We start from the raw sequence: 16,813 nt of genomic DNA, 5'->3' as shown, positions 1-16,813 counted from the left end.
AAAGTGTGTTCTCCTCAACAGAATTAAGGCAGGTATTTAAATTCTAGTAACTCAGCGGCAATACACATAAACAACAAATTTACAATTATAGAAGACAATCTAAGTTTCCTCAGTTGGTTTAAAAGTGCACAATTTAAAAAATTATTTAAAATGTATTTACAGTTAATATGATTTTCATTTTAGTTGACATCTAAACATACTTGGTTTATACTATTTTCTGTAGAATTTAATAAAGAAGACAGATCTAATCATCTATTAACCAAATTTAAGACCTAGATTAAACTAAGAAATAATTTCTAATTTACCTTCAAGCCCTTTAACTATCTACAAAAAGGAATAAACTGAAAATTGATTCAGAGTATAAAACATGCACTTCAAAATAAAACATAAAAATAAACAAGGATGAAAACAATTCTTGATCATAGAGAGGAAAGAAATATATTGCTCATAAAGCTACAGTCAAATGCTCTTTTTGTTTCCTTTCATGCTAGCAACTGAAGAACATGCCCAAAAGTGGCAAATAATGATTAAAAGGAGAGTAATTTCAAATTAGCCATATCTGCTGTTTTTTATCAGCTACTAGAAACATTATAGGAGAATAAAAAAGGAGAACAGAATAAGCAACAGATTCATCATTTTATGCTTCATCCTCATTTAAAAATATTACTTAGAAAATGCCACAAGCATACCTAATAATGCACTAATCAAAATGCAAATTCTTCTAATTACCTCTTCTAGTGATTTGCACGTTGCCTGTGTTTCTAGGATTATTCGAATATTCTCCTTAATTTTTCTTAGAGCAATCTCAAGTTGATTTGGAAGGGGCAAACTAGGGTCTGGCATTGATCCTGTAGCCTCTTCAAACTATTGAGAAATAGAATTTTTTAAAAAAGCAGTTGCAGCATTGAGAAGAACAATATTCATTTTTACAACTATATGACATGACATGGTTAAACTCCACTTACAGTTGAAACATAAAAAGATACCATCAATTAAAATTCCATCCGACCTTAGAAAATATTTCTATTTGTTAACATTATAGGCCGTGCTACAGAGTAGCAAACAAGACTAATCATTCATACCTTTTGTGCTGCATTTAGTATTTCATTTTGCTGACGGTCAAAAACATCTAGTTGACGTTCTAGCTCAACTTCTCTCTGATCCCAGGCCATTTGTCTTTCTTCGTGAAACTGAAAAAGACAGTTTGGGTCAGACACACACAGAGATACTCACCAGGAATTTTTACACACATTTTTCTTATTTAATCCTCACAACAACCCTTTGAGGTCACTATTATTTTCATTTTATGGAAAAAGGAAGTAAATTCAGAGATGAAGTGATTTGCCTAAGATCACAGAGACAGGCAGATATGGAGTCAGGATTTCAATCCATCCATATACCCATCCATCCATTCATCCAAAACATGTTTAATGACACATTCTGTGTGGCAAGCACTATTCAAGACAATGAGAACGCAGCAGTGAACAAAACCAAGTACCTTTCACTACAGAACTTATACACTAGTGAGGTGGAGATAGTCAATAAACAAGTAAGTATGTAATATGTCAGAGGGTGATGAGTGCTATGGAGTAAAATGAAACTAGGTAATCCCTATTCAGGGAATCTTGATGATAAGATTTACTGTTGTAGACTGAGTGGCTAGTGAAGGCCTCACTGATAAGGTAAGACATTTGAGCTAAGACCAGAAGGCAATGAAAGCATTATCAATACTGTTATCTGGGGTAAGAACAATCTAAGCAGAAGGAACAACAGAATTTCTGAAGCAAGCAAGCATGTGCTTAGTGAATATCATCTGCCTCCAAAGCCTTTGTGCTTTATTCTACACCAAGCTGCCTTCTCCTATTCCATCAGTGAGAGCCAGTAGAAACTTGTAACCATGAAAAGTCAAATAACTAATATTGAAATAAAAATTAACTTACCAAATAAGTTTGCTTATGAATTATTCCTTTTAAGACTATTAATGCAACTAAATAAATATGTATTTTTAGAATAGTTTAAAAAATAAGAAACAGAATATTTTATAACAATAATAATGGGAGCTACACTCAATTAGGAAAATAATGTAATCACCCATGCAATGTTGTTATGTTAAAAATCTTAGCAACAAATACGAAAGTAAATATAAAATGAAACCTTATTCTGCTGCACAATATCTTCCTCCAGACTACTGATTGTATGCTCATATTCAGAAATTATATTATTCAAATATTTTATTTCTTCTTTATCTTTGACTAATTCTCGACTGAGTTTAAGCTCTTGAAGACGGAGTTCTTCTATCTTCGTATGCCAAATGATTACCTGAAGATTTACAAATTATACATACAAATGTAAATACTATATAAACAAATATTTCTCCACTGATCTTAATGATTTTAATTCAAATTAATGGACATTCTATAACAAAATAAGATATAAGATTATCCTTGGTTGTTCCACAAGGAAAAGTTTATTTAGAATTTCCAGACTTTTCTAATATGTGGGATCTTAACATAAAACATTTTTCAAATGATGTTGGAATGGATATCACTAACATTCACTTTCATTTATTCATTTACTTTCATATATTTACTGGGTCCTTAGTGTATGTATGTAATTGCAACATTCATTTTACTTTCATAAATAAAAATCCTAAATGTTTCTAGCCTAGAGAATAAAATTTAATTTCAAAATAATTATTTTTCGTTTAATTCCTTCCAAATGAGGGCAAAAACAAATTTATATTAAAAAATAAATGTGGGCCTACTACTTGTAAATAATTTTAAACATAATAATTATGAAGAGTAGAATTCAACTAACCACTACAATGTTTAAGAAAAATTATAATTAGTATTTAATTAATATATAAACTTTCCTAGAGTGTTTAAAATTCTTTGATATTATACAATCTAAGCATTTCTATTGAAACCATGGCTTAGAGGAGTCTCATTTTATTTATAAAAAGATATCCAAATAGCCCAAACTCCTAATTTATAAAACCTGAGTTAATAAATTATACACGGAATTTTGTTCATATATTAAGCATTATTCACATAGGCACATATTAACTCAAAGTTATTACATAACTCTTTTGAAAATACTGAACTTAAAATCAATGTTTTACCTTTTGGGCTCCCCTGGCATCCTTTAAAGTGCTTATTAACTCTTCCAGCCCCTTTAACTTTAATTCCATCTCCAGTGTTTTGTTCTTCATATTTCTATGTTCTTGTTGAGAATTTTTCATTTCTTGCATTATCTTCAGTTTGTCGTTTTGTAACTGAATCATTGTTTTAGAGAACGTTTCCTGCTGTGCCAAGGGTAAAGCTCCACTAAATTGCCGTCGTAGAGACTGAATTGTTTGGCGCAGATGTGTTGCTCTGTTTCTCCCCTCCAAACGGGCAGAATAGAGAGCTTGTTCTTTTTCATCAAGTTTCTGCTCTAAGCGCAAATTATGGGCCTCCATCTTCTGCAGCTTAGACGTAACCGACTCCAACTTAGCAAGAGCGGTAGCCTCACTAACTTGAAGAGAGACAACGTGTTGGTGCAGCTTGGCAATTAGTGCCTTTTCATCAGACTGTGCCTAATATAAAAAATATATGTTTGTAGGAAGTTTCAAGTTTTCCCAATGAAACTTATCATGGTTTTAAAATCACAATTTACTAAATAAAATTTAAAACAGGGTGCTACATGAGATCCTACAAAAATCTAACCTTGTTTTAATTGCAAAAGTGTAGAAAACTAGAATGAAACTTATTTAAAATCTAAATCTGGCATCTAACAGTTGGAATATTACTGTTTTTTTGAAAACTTCCATATATTAATAACAGTATTGATAATAATACTAATGCAGACAATGTGGGGTTTTTTAATCCTAAAAGAACTTATAATGTGAGAATATGTGAAAAACTATATATAAATACAAGAGAAAATATTGTTATGAAAGACATGTTTCTCCTCACTGTCTGGGCTTTGGTCAGCAGCCAGCACAATGCATCTGTAAGCATTTAAATGCTTTTCTGTGTTATGAATGGCATTTCAAATTAACGAGTTTTTCTAATCAACTTACAACTAACAAAAATAGGAGCCTCTATCTGATATATCCTCTGATTAAAACTACAAAATCATCCCAATATCTAATGTAAATTTAGGAAAAAGAAAAGAATCTATATATAAGAGTTAATACTGCACATACCTGATAGTCTAACAGCTGCATTCTGATGGACTCTACTTCCTTTTCCCTGGACTGTTGTTGTGCATTCAAAATTTCAACTTGCCTTTTGGCAATGTCAGAAATCTCTTTTAGTCTAGGAAGTGATAAGATACTTCAGATACAACTGGGTACATTTTCTAAGTAAATAAATATTAAAATTTCAAATTTCTAGACCCCTGGAAAAGCCATTAGTTTGCAGCATCTCTTCTTTGTATGAAATACTAAAGTTTCCTGAACTGTTTCATGAAACATAATTCCATGAGGAGTTAACAAATGTTCTGTAAAAAATACTCCATTCCCAACATTCCTCTCCCTTGAAGACTCATATACATATCATATCAAATGCTCTGAGAAGTTCTAGAGTAAAAAATTATTTCAACCTGTACATTTTTTGCATTTTCCAAATGTATATGGTCAAAGAACTCCTCTCTCACACTTTTTTTCATGAGATGCTTATTATCATGGTTTGGTATAGACGGAATAAGGTATTAAGTAGGCTTACTTGATAAACTGTACAGTTAAGAATACAGAAATTTAAAATTGCCAGGTTCCCTAGATCAATTAATGTATGTTTTGATTTGCTTTATTTTAATTTGCTAGTTACCAGAAATGTGAAAAAGAGATTACACAATTACTACAATTGCAAAAAAAGGGTGGAGCTTGATGGTAAGTTATTAAATTTCCTATATGACTATTTTGATAAGATTAAACAGGTAAAATAAAATGCATTTTACTTTGGGCTGGAATAACTTTAGTTCAGCGTAACAGGTAAGTCAGGTTTCCTCATATTGATTAGAAGCTCTTACTGCCAGTTATGTAAGTTTTCACCAATTAAAATATAACAAAATGAGTAATTATAAATTAGTTTACTTCAAAAGATGAAGTACATGAGGTGAAAGGAAGAATAAAAAATGGGGTCATTCATAGTGAAAAGGGCTGGGAATAACTGATATTCCCAAAAGGACTATCAAGACTCTAAAACAATGGCTATAACTTTATGGGTAAGCCATAAACCCTTTCTACTAATTATCTGTGCTAGACAGATAAACTCAGGGATCCTCATACTTTTCTAATGAAGTAACACATAATTACAAAAGAGTGATTAGACAGCATCTACCTGGTATACACAGTATTTCCTCCTTACATATATTGATACTTTGAATTCTAAGAGAATAAACTGTTTCCTTATGTAAAATGAAAACAACACTGTTATCAGGGTTATTAAGTGTAATTAGATGAGTCAGTATATGTTTAATAGATGTAAACTGAATCAAAATCCGTATTTTATTTCTATTTTTACAGCAACCTTATGAAATAAGTATTATTACTCCCTTAATAAATTAAGTTTAAACAAATTAAATGGCCACAACCCTTCCCTCCAAAAAATATTAGTATGTGGAAAAACTAGATCTCAGAGCGTCTTGATTTCAAGTTCAGTGTTTCCTGTAATACTATTCCTGGGCTCTGAAAAATGTAAATCTTGAGAAGTTATTTCCTCTTCAATATTATTACTTATGCTAGTTAAAAATCAATCTTGTTAATATTGTTTAACCCTGTTCTAATAAAAAGAAACCAGTAACAATTGCCACTAAGGATACTACCCCTTTACCACTGTAATTAGAGTTCATAAACACAAATTAGAGTAGACACAGCTAATCAAATGACTAAAAACTCCACATGAACTTACTTTGATACTTCAACTTTTAGTTCCATTTCACTCTTCTCTAATTCTAGAATATGTTGCCTATCAGCGTCACTTACTGTCTTGCTCACACTATCAGCTAATTCATCTCTTAACATCTGTTCCACTTTCTGCGCTTCCAAATTGATTTTGGTAAGCTGAGAAAAAGTAACAAAAACCGTTCAGAAACGTTAGTTTTTGGTGACATTTTCCTTTTATTATACCTTTCAGCACACTGCAGTCCTCTTTACTTTGCATTAGTCCAGATACTGCATTGGGTGTGAAGTATTAAGAATAGATTGACGAAGATAAGGGGAGAAAGAGCCAGGAACAAATTATGAAAACTCTAGTTGTATGTCAACCCACCCAAAGTCATTTACATTAATCAACTCACAATCTAATAAGATATGAATCTCTGATATTCTTAATTTACTTGAAATGCCATATGCTCATTATATTTTACTTCAACTATATCGTCTATAAATAAATCTAAATAGTTAATAAAATCTTATTAATATATAATGACATTTAAAATAAACAAAATAACATGAATGATTTGAGAAATACACATTCTCAAGGTAAAGGAATATTATGAGTGCTACTTCACCATAAATTATTGAATATTTGCAAACTATATTATTGCCAGCCAATTTAGTAATTTTGACCATATCAAAAGTCTAAAACTTCCTATTAGAATGAAGTCCCTGAAAGGAGAGATTACTGTCTATTTTATTTCATGCTATAACTCCAGTTCCCATACAGCATCTGGCATGTACTAGGCACTCAGAAATAATAACTGTTAAATGAAGGGATGGTAGTGGAAGGCAATTCCATTATTAAGCAAATAACATCTTTTTGCACATTAAATCTAATAATGTAATGCTGGTGAGAAATAAAAACTCAATCACAAAAATACCTGCTTTCTTTTTAAACATTTCAGATTTAAAAATATATCATTTACCCATTACATGAAACACAAGCACTATATTAATATGCTACTTCAGAGTTACAAACAAACCTCTTCCAATAATACAATGGCTACCATGACTGATTTTTTACTCTCTAACTGCATGAAAAAAATTATAATATCAAACCTCAGCAAATTTGGTTTCCAATTCAAAATTACGTTCTTCCACTTGCTTCAATGAAGTCTTCACATGTTCATACATTTTTTGAGAATGTTCAGCCCGCTGCCTTTCATTTAATTCCTTCATCTCCAGCATAGTGATTTTTTTTGAAATAGAAACAATCTCACTATTGGTTATTGATTTCTTTGCCTTATCCATGTTAGATTCATTTCCTAAATGCAACAATACTTCGGTAAATCTCACGCTGTTCTTATCTAAAGTTTATCCCAGATATTTTAGACATTGTATGTAAGGAGGCACTATTGTTATGCGGAAAACACACGAGCCTTTTGAATTATGACAGACCTGGACTCTAGTCTCAGCTCTGTTACTTCTTATCCGTATGCTGCCTACCCTAATCTCTCTGGGATTTACATGTTTTGTCAATCAAATGATAACACAAATTATTCTTCATAGGATTACAGGCATACCTTGTTTCATTGTGCTTTGCTTTATGGAGCTTCGCAAATACTGCATTTTTTTGTTTTTGTTTGTTTTTAAATTGAAGGTCTGTGGCAAACAACGCTGAGTTGAGCAAGTCTGTCGGTGCCATGTTTCCAACAGCATTTGCTCACTTCGTGTCTCGTGTCACACTGGTAATCCTCACAATATTTCAAACTTCTTTATTATATTTGTTATGGTATCTATGATCAGTGATCTTTGATGTTAATATTAAGACAAAATGAAGGTTCAGATGATGGCTAGCATTTTTTAGCAATAAAGTATTTTAAAATTAAGGTATGTACATTTTTTTTAGACATAATACTGTTGCACACTAATAGACTATAGTATAGTGTAAACATAACTTTTATAGGTACTGGGAGACCAAAAAATTCCTGTGACTCATTTATTGCAATATTTGTTTTGTTGTGCCAATCTGGAGCCAAACGTGCAATATGTCCAAGGTATGCCTGAACTGAAATAACAATGTAAAAGATGTAGTGTAGGAGGTGTCACATGTAGATAGTCAAAAAAGGGCAAATAAATATATTTTGTTAACTGAAAGGAGATAAACTGTATTAAGAGGCAATACAGTGAAGCAACACTACTTTGTGAATACAAGTGCAATGACTCAGAGTAAAAAAGTAAAATCTGAAGCCATGTGATTTAGGGATTTCGCCAAGTATCTTCTTTAACCCTGACCTTTATCTGGCCTTTGTATACATCTAATATCAAATATTTTACTTTAAATTATTTTATCAGTTATTATACCCTTATCTCATATATGCAGTTGTATAGCTTATCTTTGGACACAGAAGTTTGTGGCTAAATGAAAAGAGAACGAAAGCCCCCTCATTGACCATGAAAAGGCATCACGTAGGATTATCATTAGTTAGTCACCTTTTAAGAAGAGAAAACTAATACTTTTGCTTTGCATAACAGATATGCTCCAGGAAAAAAAATTTGGTAGTTTTAGTTTTTTTAGAGAGTCAATTAACCATATGTTCAGGGAAGTCAATTATTTTAAGGAACTAATAAGCAGTGATTTACTCTGTAAACAGTCGTAACACCAATAATGCCACCTCCTATCTTTCTAGCTTCACAAGCTTGAGTTTTATAACTGAGTTTGCTCAAAGAAATATATATATTTTTGAAACTAAACTGTTTTGGTGTCTGTCTCAGCTTTAAGAAGTGCTTCATTTTGTTCTGTGTCTTTAAATAGTATATGATTTTAGAATAGCTGCTGCAAGCAGTGATCAAATAGCTAACAGTAATGTTACTGAAAGAAGCTAAAAGTGTTAGGAAACCATTATGGTACAGAGATTCATTCAGGCAACCCTAAGCACCATGAAGGAAAGAAAAAAAAATTGCAGTAAATACAGATATACTAGGAACATAAAAACTCTTCTCCATTCTCTTTAGTGCTAAACTTTGATAATGAAAAGAGGCACATCACAGGGGCTGCAATAGACACTAGTCTACTCTATATTCTTGTGTTTGGAGTGTCCTAGAGAGAGGGTAACAGCCCAACACCAATCAATTCCCGCATGGAAAAAGCTAAAAAAGTGACACTTTTAAACAAAGATATAAGGGCACCAGGAAATAAAAGCTTTTAAACTTCAGTGATTTATTGTGGAGTTCCAGAATTTGGAGCGAATCTTCTCATGTCTCTGTTCAGAATTGAGGGGTTGACATTTGAACCTTGGCTTTGGAAGACAGGCAATGGTGAGGTCATTCCAAGATAAGGAAACACCTTAAACAAAGGTATTTAAACCACCTCAGAGCTGCCTCTCCACAGGACCTTGCTGGAGGCTGTACTCCTTCTCTGGCTTGTCACAGAGCACTACAGGATGCATTCAGTGTGCTTTTCTGGCAGCCCAGTTAACCTTTATTTTTCCTCTACAAGATTTGGACCCTGGAGCCAAACCAGGGAGCTAGCAAGAATAAGGCATGCTTGTAAAATTATAGCCATGTGCAGCTGTACAACAACAGTACTACCACTAGCAGCTGTGTTAAAGTATTTATAGAGAGAAAACTTCAGAACTAAGCTGAGTAATGTAGTGGATAAATATCTGTGAAAAAATTTATTTTTTACTTATTTTTTCTGAGAGGGATCGAAACTGTAAGCCTCATCTGATGGAAGATGTGAATAATTCACCTATGCATGTTTGAGGTTGACAGACTTGTAAAATCTTTTAAAAAATAAAGCTAGACTTTATATTAAAAAAAAAACTTCAGTGCTATAAAGCCATGTATCGGAGAGATTAAGGTATTTGAAAATTAAGGAATTTCTATAGGGAATTCAGCACTTATTAAAGAAACACAGGATAGAATGAACAAAGAACTTACTAAAACTGTATATAATATCCTTTTCTATATCTTAGTTAAAATGGTATCTTCTTTTATGTAAGAGCTACATGGAAGTCAATTCACTTTTAATCTCTTAATGAATTAAAAAGTACATTTCTAAGAGTAGCTTATTTTAGACTTCCCAATGTTAAGCCTCTCTAAGCTACATGTCTCAGTTACCAATTTAATAGTAACAGAAACTTTGAATAGCATTAGCACTCTAAGGTCTAGAAAACAAATTAAAACATTTTATCCAAAGGGGCAAATTTATTTGAAAATTATAAAGCATAATGCTAGTGAGATAAAATTATTTAAATGTTGTGAACTAGGATAACCATTTGAAAAACTAATATGGAAAATCCTAGCAGAAGCCACAAAGATTTTAATACCCTTTAAGACAATATCTCTGTTAGATGTAAATGAAGATGTTCACTGCAGCACTATAAGCAATAGCAAAAATTAGAAAAGCTAGTGATTTAATCACCCAAACATAGTAACTTACTGCATGAATATTTATAAGTATGATGAATAAAAAATGAAATATTTTGATATCTACTAAATATAGCATATAATGTTTATTATAATTTAAAGTATATAAAATATATAAGCATGTATAAGGTCATACAAAAAAATGATACAGTAGTGGAACTATGAGCAATATAAATTCTTTTCAAATTTTTCTGATGTTCTAGGTGATCTTTTAATTTAAAAATATAAAATGATATACTCCTAATATAACTCTATACAGTGAAAAAACTCATAATACTATCATTAAAATACAGGTATTTCAAAATTATCATCAGTTTTAATTGTTAAATGGTTCAGTATAGCTAATGCTCAGTCATACATTTTTAACATATGATTTCATTAGAAACAAATCCAATTTAATAACTAAAAACCTAACTTTGGTAAAGGTTAGTATGAGATATTATTCATCAACTGCCTGTTAAATTAAACTGTTAGGCAGAGAGTGAATTTTTATCAAAATATTTCCTTTTTATCGGGTATAGAAAGGCACTTTAAATGAAAAATATTCACTATTGGATCTTAATCATTTTATATTATGAGTCATAATACTTACCTAATTTAGTTTCTTGTTCCCAGGCTTGTTCAATAGTGTGAAGTTTTTCCTTGGTAATCTCCAGTTCTTTACTTACAGACTCCATTTGTTCTTTTAGGGATGCATTTTCACACTGAATAAAATAGAAACATCACTGAGCAACTACATTGTAATTCAGATTAATACCACAGATGTGACACTGTCTGAACTTTATATAATAATCTCCTAAAGCTCACAATCTAGTTTTTTTTAACGAATGTAGAAGTTCCTCTGCATGTAATACAGATAGACATACACATAACATATATGTTGTATACACACACATATATTATTTTAAAATAATCATCAAAACCTTGTATATCCGATATGTGGCCCTAAACTCCTGAGTATTAGCTTCTGCCATGTTCACTTTGGCCAACGTGGAACACTCCAGAGTCTCACAATCTTCATAAAGCAGTGCTTACTTCCCTCATTCATACCAAGGGTTACTGAGCATCCACAGCATGCCATCGGTGACAGGTACTGTATGTTCATGATGAAAAGAAACAGACAAACTTCTGGCCTTCATAGGCCTCACCATTTGGTGTCTGTGGATATATGTGTGGTAGGAGTTGGGGAGGAGTGTGGAATGCAGCAGAATGTGAACAGATAATCAAAGAAAAAAATTCACTAAACAGGTCAAGATCTAGAAAGAAACAGAGTACAAAACCAAAGAATAATAAAAAGTAGCATATCCAGATAGAGTGCTTAAAGAAAGTATTAACCACTGAAGAGGTGGTATTTAAGCTGAAACTGATGGTAAGAGAAGGAGCCAATCTTGACAAGAAACCAGCCATGGAAAGAACTGATATACTACTGGTAAACCCAGATGCTCCAAAGCAGGAAAGAGTCTGGAGTATTAGAGGACTTGAACACAGTGAGCAACAATCAGAGTGAAGAGGAATAAAAAAAAAAGTTGGAGAGATTATAGGGGGCCATACCAGGCAAGGCATGGTATGTCAAGACAAGTAACTGGAATGTAACTTAAGGTATAATAGGAAATCATTTAAAGATTTAAAGGAAGAAGTTTTAACAAATCATTCTGAATAAAATGTGGAGAATCAATAAAGGGGTAAATAGAGAAATGAGAAATTAGTCAGGAAGATACTGTAAAGTCCAGATGAGAGATGACACTGGTTTAGATTACAGTTATAGCAGGGAAGATAGAGAAAAGAGGACACATAAGAATTAATTACATTTGGGTGGAAAATGATAAAGGAAAGGAATGACTAGAGAATAATTCTAAGATATCTGCCTTAACTAAATGAGTAGATAATAGTGGCATACACTGAAACAGAAACAACTATGAGAGAAATAGACATCAGGAATTAAATTTGGACACGTTAAATTAGAGATCCCCTTGAAACATGAGTTGTTAAGTAGGTAATTCCATACAGAAGAACAGAGTTCTGAGAAGTCAGGCTGGAAACATAAAATGTAGGAGTTGGCACATAAGTATAATATTTTACGCTCATTTATTCTTCATTTTAACAAATAGAATGTCTACTACATGCCAGGTATTCTAAGCACTGGACTGCAATGGTAAACAAATTCCATCCTAAAACTTGTATTTTAATGGAGCAATTTGAAAATAAGCCAATATATAACATACTGTCAGGTAATAACCATTATGAAGAAAAATAAAACAGGGTAATGACATTTTTTTTTAAATAAATTTATTTATTTATTTTTGGCTAGGCTGGACCCTCGTTGCTGCATACAGGCTTTCTCTAGTTGCGATGAGCAGAGGCTACTCTTCGTTGCGGTCCACGGGCTTACTCATTGTGGTGACTTCTCTTGTTGCAGAGCACCGGCTCTAGGCGCACGGGCTTCAATAGTTGTGGCGCACGGGCTTCAATAGTTGTGGCGCACGGGCTTAGCTGCTCCACAGCACGTGAGATCTTCCCGGACCAGAGCTCGAACCCGTGTCCCCTGCATTAGCAGGTGGATTCTTAACCACTGCGCCACCAGGGAAGTCCCGAGATTTTTTTTTTTTTTAAAGGGCGATGTTATAATGAAAAGGAAGATAAGGGAATAAAACATGACTCTCTGGTAACATGCACAATTACAGCCCAGTTCCTAGGTACTGTAAATTCGTAGGAGAAAAACAAAAAAGGGCTTAAGGTGTTTTAAATATCTTGCTACCCTTTTTGCTTCTCTTACTTCCAGACTCTTTCAAAGGATAACTGTGGCCTTGCTTCATATCCCATTTTCATACCCCTGCCCTGGTACTGCACCCTCATTTATTACCACTCTTACCTCTAATATTCAATCATTCTCTCCCCTTTAGCTCTAAATTTTCTTTTCCTCTCCTCTCAAACTTCATTGGTCTCCTTATTAAAAAAATTTTTTTGAAAAAACACAGCAAATCCTCTTCTTAATTTTACCTTAGTCCATATCTATTTCTCTTGTCTGCTATTATCAAAATTTCCATTTTTTTAATTGCCTTATCACCCATTCGGTTTTTGTATTTCTTTACCACCCACTCTGTTTTTCATCTTCTAAAATCTGATTTTCATCACCTTTATTCAATCCCTGAAGTTAACATCTATTAGCTCTAACTCTGTGCCAAACAGCAGGTACCAAACCCACAAAAATGAACTAAGTAGAGTTTCTGATATCAAGAGGCTTATATTCCTGTAGGAGAGGCACACATATAAACACATATAATATGATGTGATATAAATAGCAGAACTAGGTACAAAATATAGAAATAACAGAGAGGGTGAGTTTTTTCTATAAAGAAGGATGCTACAGAAAAAAAGGTAGTGTCTGAAAAAAGTTTTGAAACATGAATAGAAATTCACTGAGCAGAAAAACTGGGAGAGGAGGAAGGGCTTTCTAAACAAAGAAAACTGCATGTACAGAAGAACAAACGAAACACTGTGGTGGAGAAAACTGGTAGTTCACTTTCTAAAACATTAATTGTGAATCTCCTTAGAATGTCACAGTAGATGACATGAGTTATGTGCGGGCTAATCACAAAAGTCACTTATTCTTTAAGTGACTGGCAACTTTTGAGAGGTTTTAAGCAAGGGAAGGACATGGTCAGATGCAGGTTTAGAATGATCACTTTGGTGGCAGCAAGGAGGACACAACACTGGAGGTAATGGTATGGGTAATGGTTACCACAGTGAAGATAATAAAGAATAAAACTAAGACATTGCCAACAGATAGAGACATATGTTCAGAATTATAACTGAGATACAGGAAGTAAAGGAGAGAAAAGGATATAATACAGAGACAAAATTTTTTAAGGTTTGAGTAGAGATGAAAAATATTATCTGGGAAAATAAGTTTTAAAAGTTAAAAATTACTCATTGATACGCTACCTGCAGGAGATTTCTTATCTATGATTGTCTAATGCTAGAGAAGAGAAGACAACAGATATGAAAGATGGGAAAAAATAAATTTTTATCACACTTAAATATTTAGAATTTTCCATAAAAATTAACATAATCATCTCTCTTCAAAAATAATAAAAAGTAAACTGATCATGATTATTTCTAGTTAATATTAATAAATAATGACGCAGATAATTTTGTAGGAGTCATTGAAAGCTATTCAGAATGTTTTCTTGAACGTGTCCCCCTAAGCAAATGAGAGCTTTTGAGCCAAAAGAATTATATCTCCTTCCATTCCAATGAGAGGATCATAAAAGAGAATGAACCAAAAGACATAAGCCTTTATTTTTCATAAAGATAAACAAAATCAGGAGCTTGTTTTGCCTGCTGTAAAAGGTACGAAGGACGAGTGGCTAGAAGACAATTACAAAGGGTCTGGGCCACATTCATAGACTCCTTTAATTAAACTAATGATACTCCATCCTATTCTTCTCTCTCTCTACAGTAAGAAAGGATAGGGATTTGCAGAACTCATCCAAGGTCCAGGAAGAACCATGGATATCTCATCTACTCTCTGCTACATCCACCCCAAAGAGCCATGGACCATGAGGGAATAATTTACACTGGGATCAGGGCAAGAGAAAGGAATGGGTACTTAATAATGCTTCCTCTTCTGACTACATTATCCTATCTGTTCCATGTTCTTTTTTCTTTTTTAAGTACCTGATGGAAAGAGATTTCATTCAGCTAAATCACACAAGTGGGCTAAGGAAGATAACCTGGAAGAAGTCATCCAGAAGTCATTTTGCACCTATAGATAAGATATCACCAAAGAAGAATGGCTAAAATCACAAGGTTTAAGGATCACACATACTTACCTCTAGGTGTTCCAAGTTATTTGTTCTTTGAACAAGCATATTATCTTTTTGCAAGATGTCTCTGTACTTAGCAGTCAGTTCATTGTATTGTTTATTGGCCAATGCTAGTTCAGACAGAGAGACACTATTATCTATAACTTTTTGGAGTGCTGCAATCTTGAAAACAGCCATTTCCTATGTAAATAAAGATACACTGGATTAAGGTGGTGTATTTTTTTCTGGTAAAGGCACTAGCCACTTATGAGGATAAGATAATATAGCTGAAAGCAAAACAGATTTTAGAATAATTTAAAAAATTAGATTTCTCAAGAATTGCATATATTGCATATATTACAATATATTACAATAACTATTAAATACTTTCATACAAGAAATAATATTTGGAAATTTTAAATCATAATAAAAATACAGTGAATCCTTTTATAACTCCTGTCATAGTTAAATGAAATTCAGTTAATTTGAGAAACACGTAATATACAGCAGCAAAAAAAATATCACTTAGAATATATCTTTGGATGGCTTTTCTAAATTTCATAAGATTAAAAAAAAACTTCTTTTAAATGGCAAAATTTGCATCATCACAGGTAACATTTCCAACTTTGCTATTTCTGCTTATTTATAATTAATAACAAACTAGCTTTATAATAAAAGAAAATTTTTTGTTCACAGGAAAGAAACATTATTTAGGGAAAAAAAACTTCTCTGCATCATAGCTATCTGTAACAAATAATATCAAAGGCTTTAAATTACTTGGTTCATCTTCAACTCTTTAGCTACAGAGCTATAAGAGTCACTATTCAAAGACACTGTATTAACACCAAAAAGAAAATACTGAACATGAAACCAAATCTATGAAATGAGGAAGATAAGGAATTTATGAGTTCCCTGGAGGACTCATAAATTGGTTAGGACTCAGTGCTTTCACTGTGGTGGCCTGGGTTCAATCCCCGGTCAGGGAACTACGATCCCGCAAACTGTGCGGCTTGGCCAAAAAATTTTAAAAATAAAAAAATTTAAAAAAAATAAAAAGAATTTATGGTTATAATTCATTCTGAAGTAGAGTAATGAGGGGAAAATATTTGTAATAGTGCTTCAGATCTCAATTTGAAAACTTCTCTATATAAATAAATACACCCTAGTCTACCTTACCCTTGGGATTCAGTTTCACTTTTGCTTTGTGGTGAGGGAAATCATGTTTCCCATCCTTAAAAATATCCCTTTTTTTGGCTTTCCAATTGTTGCAAAAACAAACAAAAAATCCAGGTTGACCAATCAGGTTGAAGAGGAAGAAGATTCTAGTTCTTTCTTCCCTTCTATCTCAAACATTAGCTATATTTGTAATACTCTAAGAAAAGTACATTCTACAAAATCTAACACAAAATAAAAACAAGAACATTTCATATTGAAAATAGGTTTATTAGCATGACAATTTCACCCATTACTATATTTAAAAGGGGGTGGCAAGGAACTCAAGTTCATTCTAATTTTACTTTGAATTCTTCTATTTACATGCTCCTATGTAAATTTAGACATGTCAAATGAACATATACATGCTTAAATAAGGTCTGATCAGATGTAAAGCAAGGTGCAGAAGAGTTGTATGGCATGCAACTTTTTGTATCTTTGTTAATAACTTGCAAAAGGAAACATTAGAAGGATTATCAGTTACCTAAAGGGGGTGAAAGGA

The 16,813-nt window shown here is 32.6% G+C and overlaps 1 protein-coding gene across 8 annotated transcripts in view; it reads right to left on the bottom strand.

The window, feature by feature from the left end:
• Positions 1-16,813, bottom strand: part of CEP290 (centrosomal protein 290) — a 97,194-nt gene that overhangs the window by 35,005 nt on the left and 45,376 nt on the right. For all 8 annotated transcript variants that reach the window (XR_009565654.1, XM_060307089.2, XM_060307096.1 and 5 more), the window contains 9 exons: positions 15,127-15,300; positions 10,887-10,998; positions 6,983-7,188; positions 5,895-6,046; positions 4,190-4,301; positions 3,122-3,577; positions 2,155-2,319; positions 1,083-1,190; positions 730-864 (listed from right to left, as the gene is read on the bottom strand). Coding sequence is in view for 7 of the 8 variants with exons in the window: in XM_060307089.2 (XP_060163072.1) it covers positions 730-864; positions 1,083-1,190; positions 2,155-2,319; positions 3,122-3,577; positions 4,190-4,301; positions 5,895-6,046; positions 6,983-7,188; positions 10,887-10,998; positions 15,127-15,300 (1,620 nt within the window). In the remaining variant the exon portion in view is untranslated. The remainder of the gene's footprint in view (positions 1-729; positions 865-1,082; positions 1,191-2,154; positions 2,320-3,121; positions 3,578-4,189; positions 4,302-5,894; positions 6,047-6,982; positions 7,189-10,886; positions 10,999-15,126; positions 15,301-16,813) is intronic.

Source organism: Globicephala melas, chromosome 10 (genome assembly GCF_963455315.2).
Source record: "Globicephala melas chromosome 10, mGloMel1.2, whole genome shotgun sequence".
NCBI lineage: Eukaryota > Metazoa > Chordata > Mammalia > Artiodactyla > Delphinidae > Globicephala > Globicephala melas.
The sequence above is the reverse complement of the archived record's forward strand: the minus strand, read 5'-3'. Positions and strand labels throughout refer to the sequence as shown.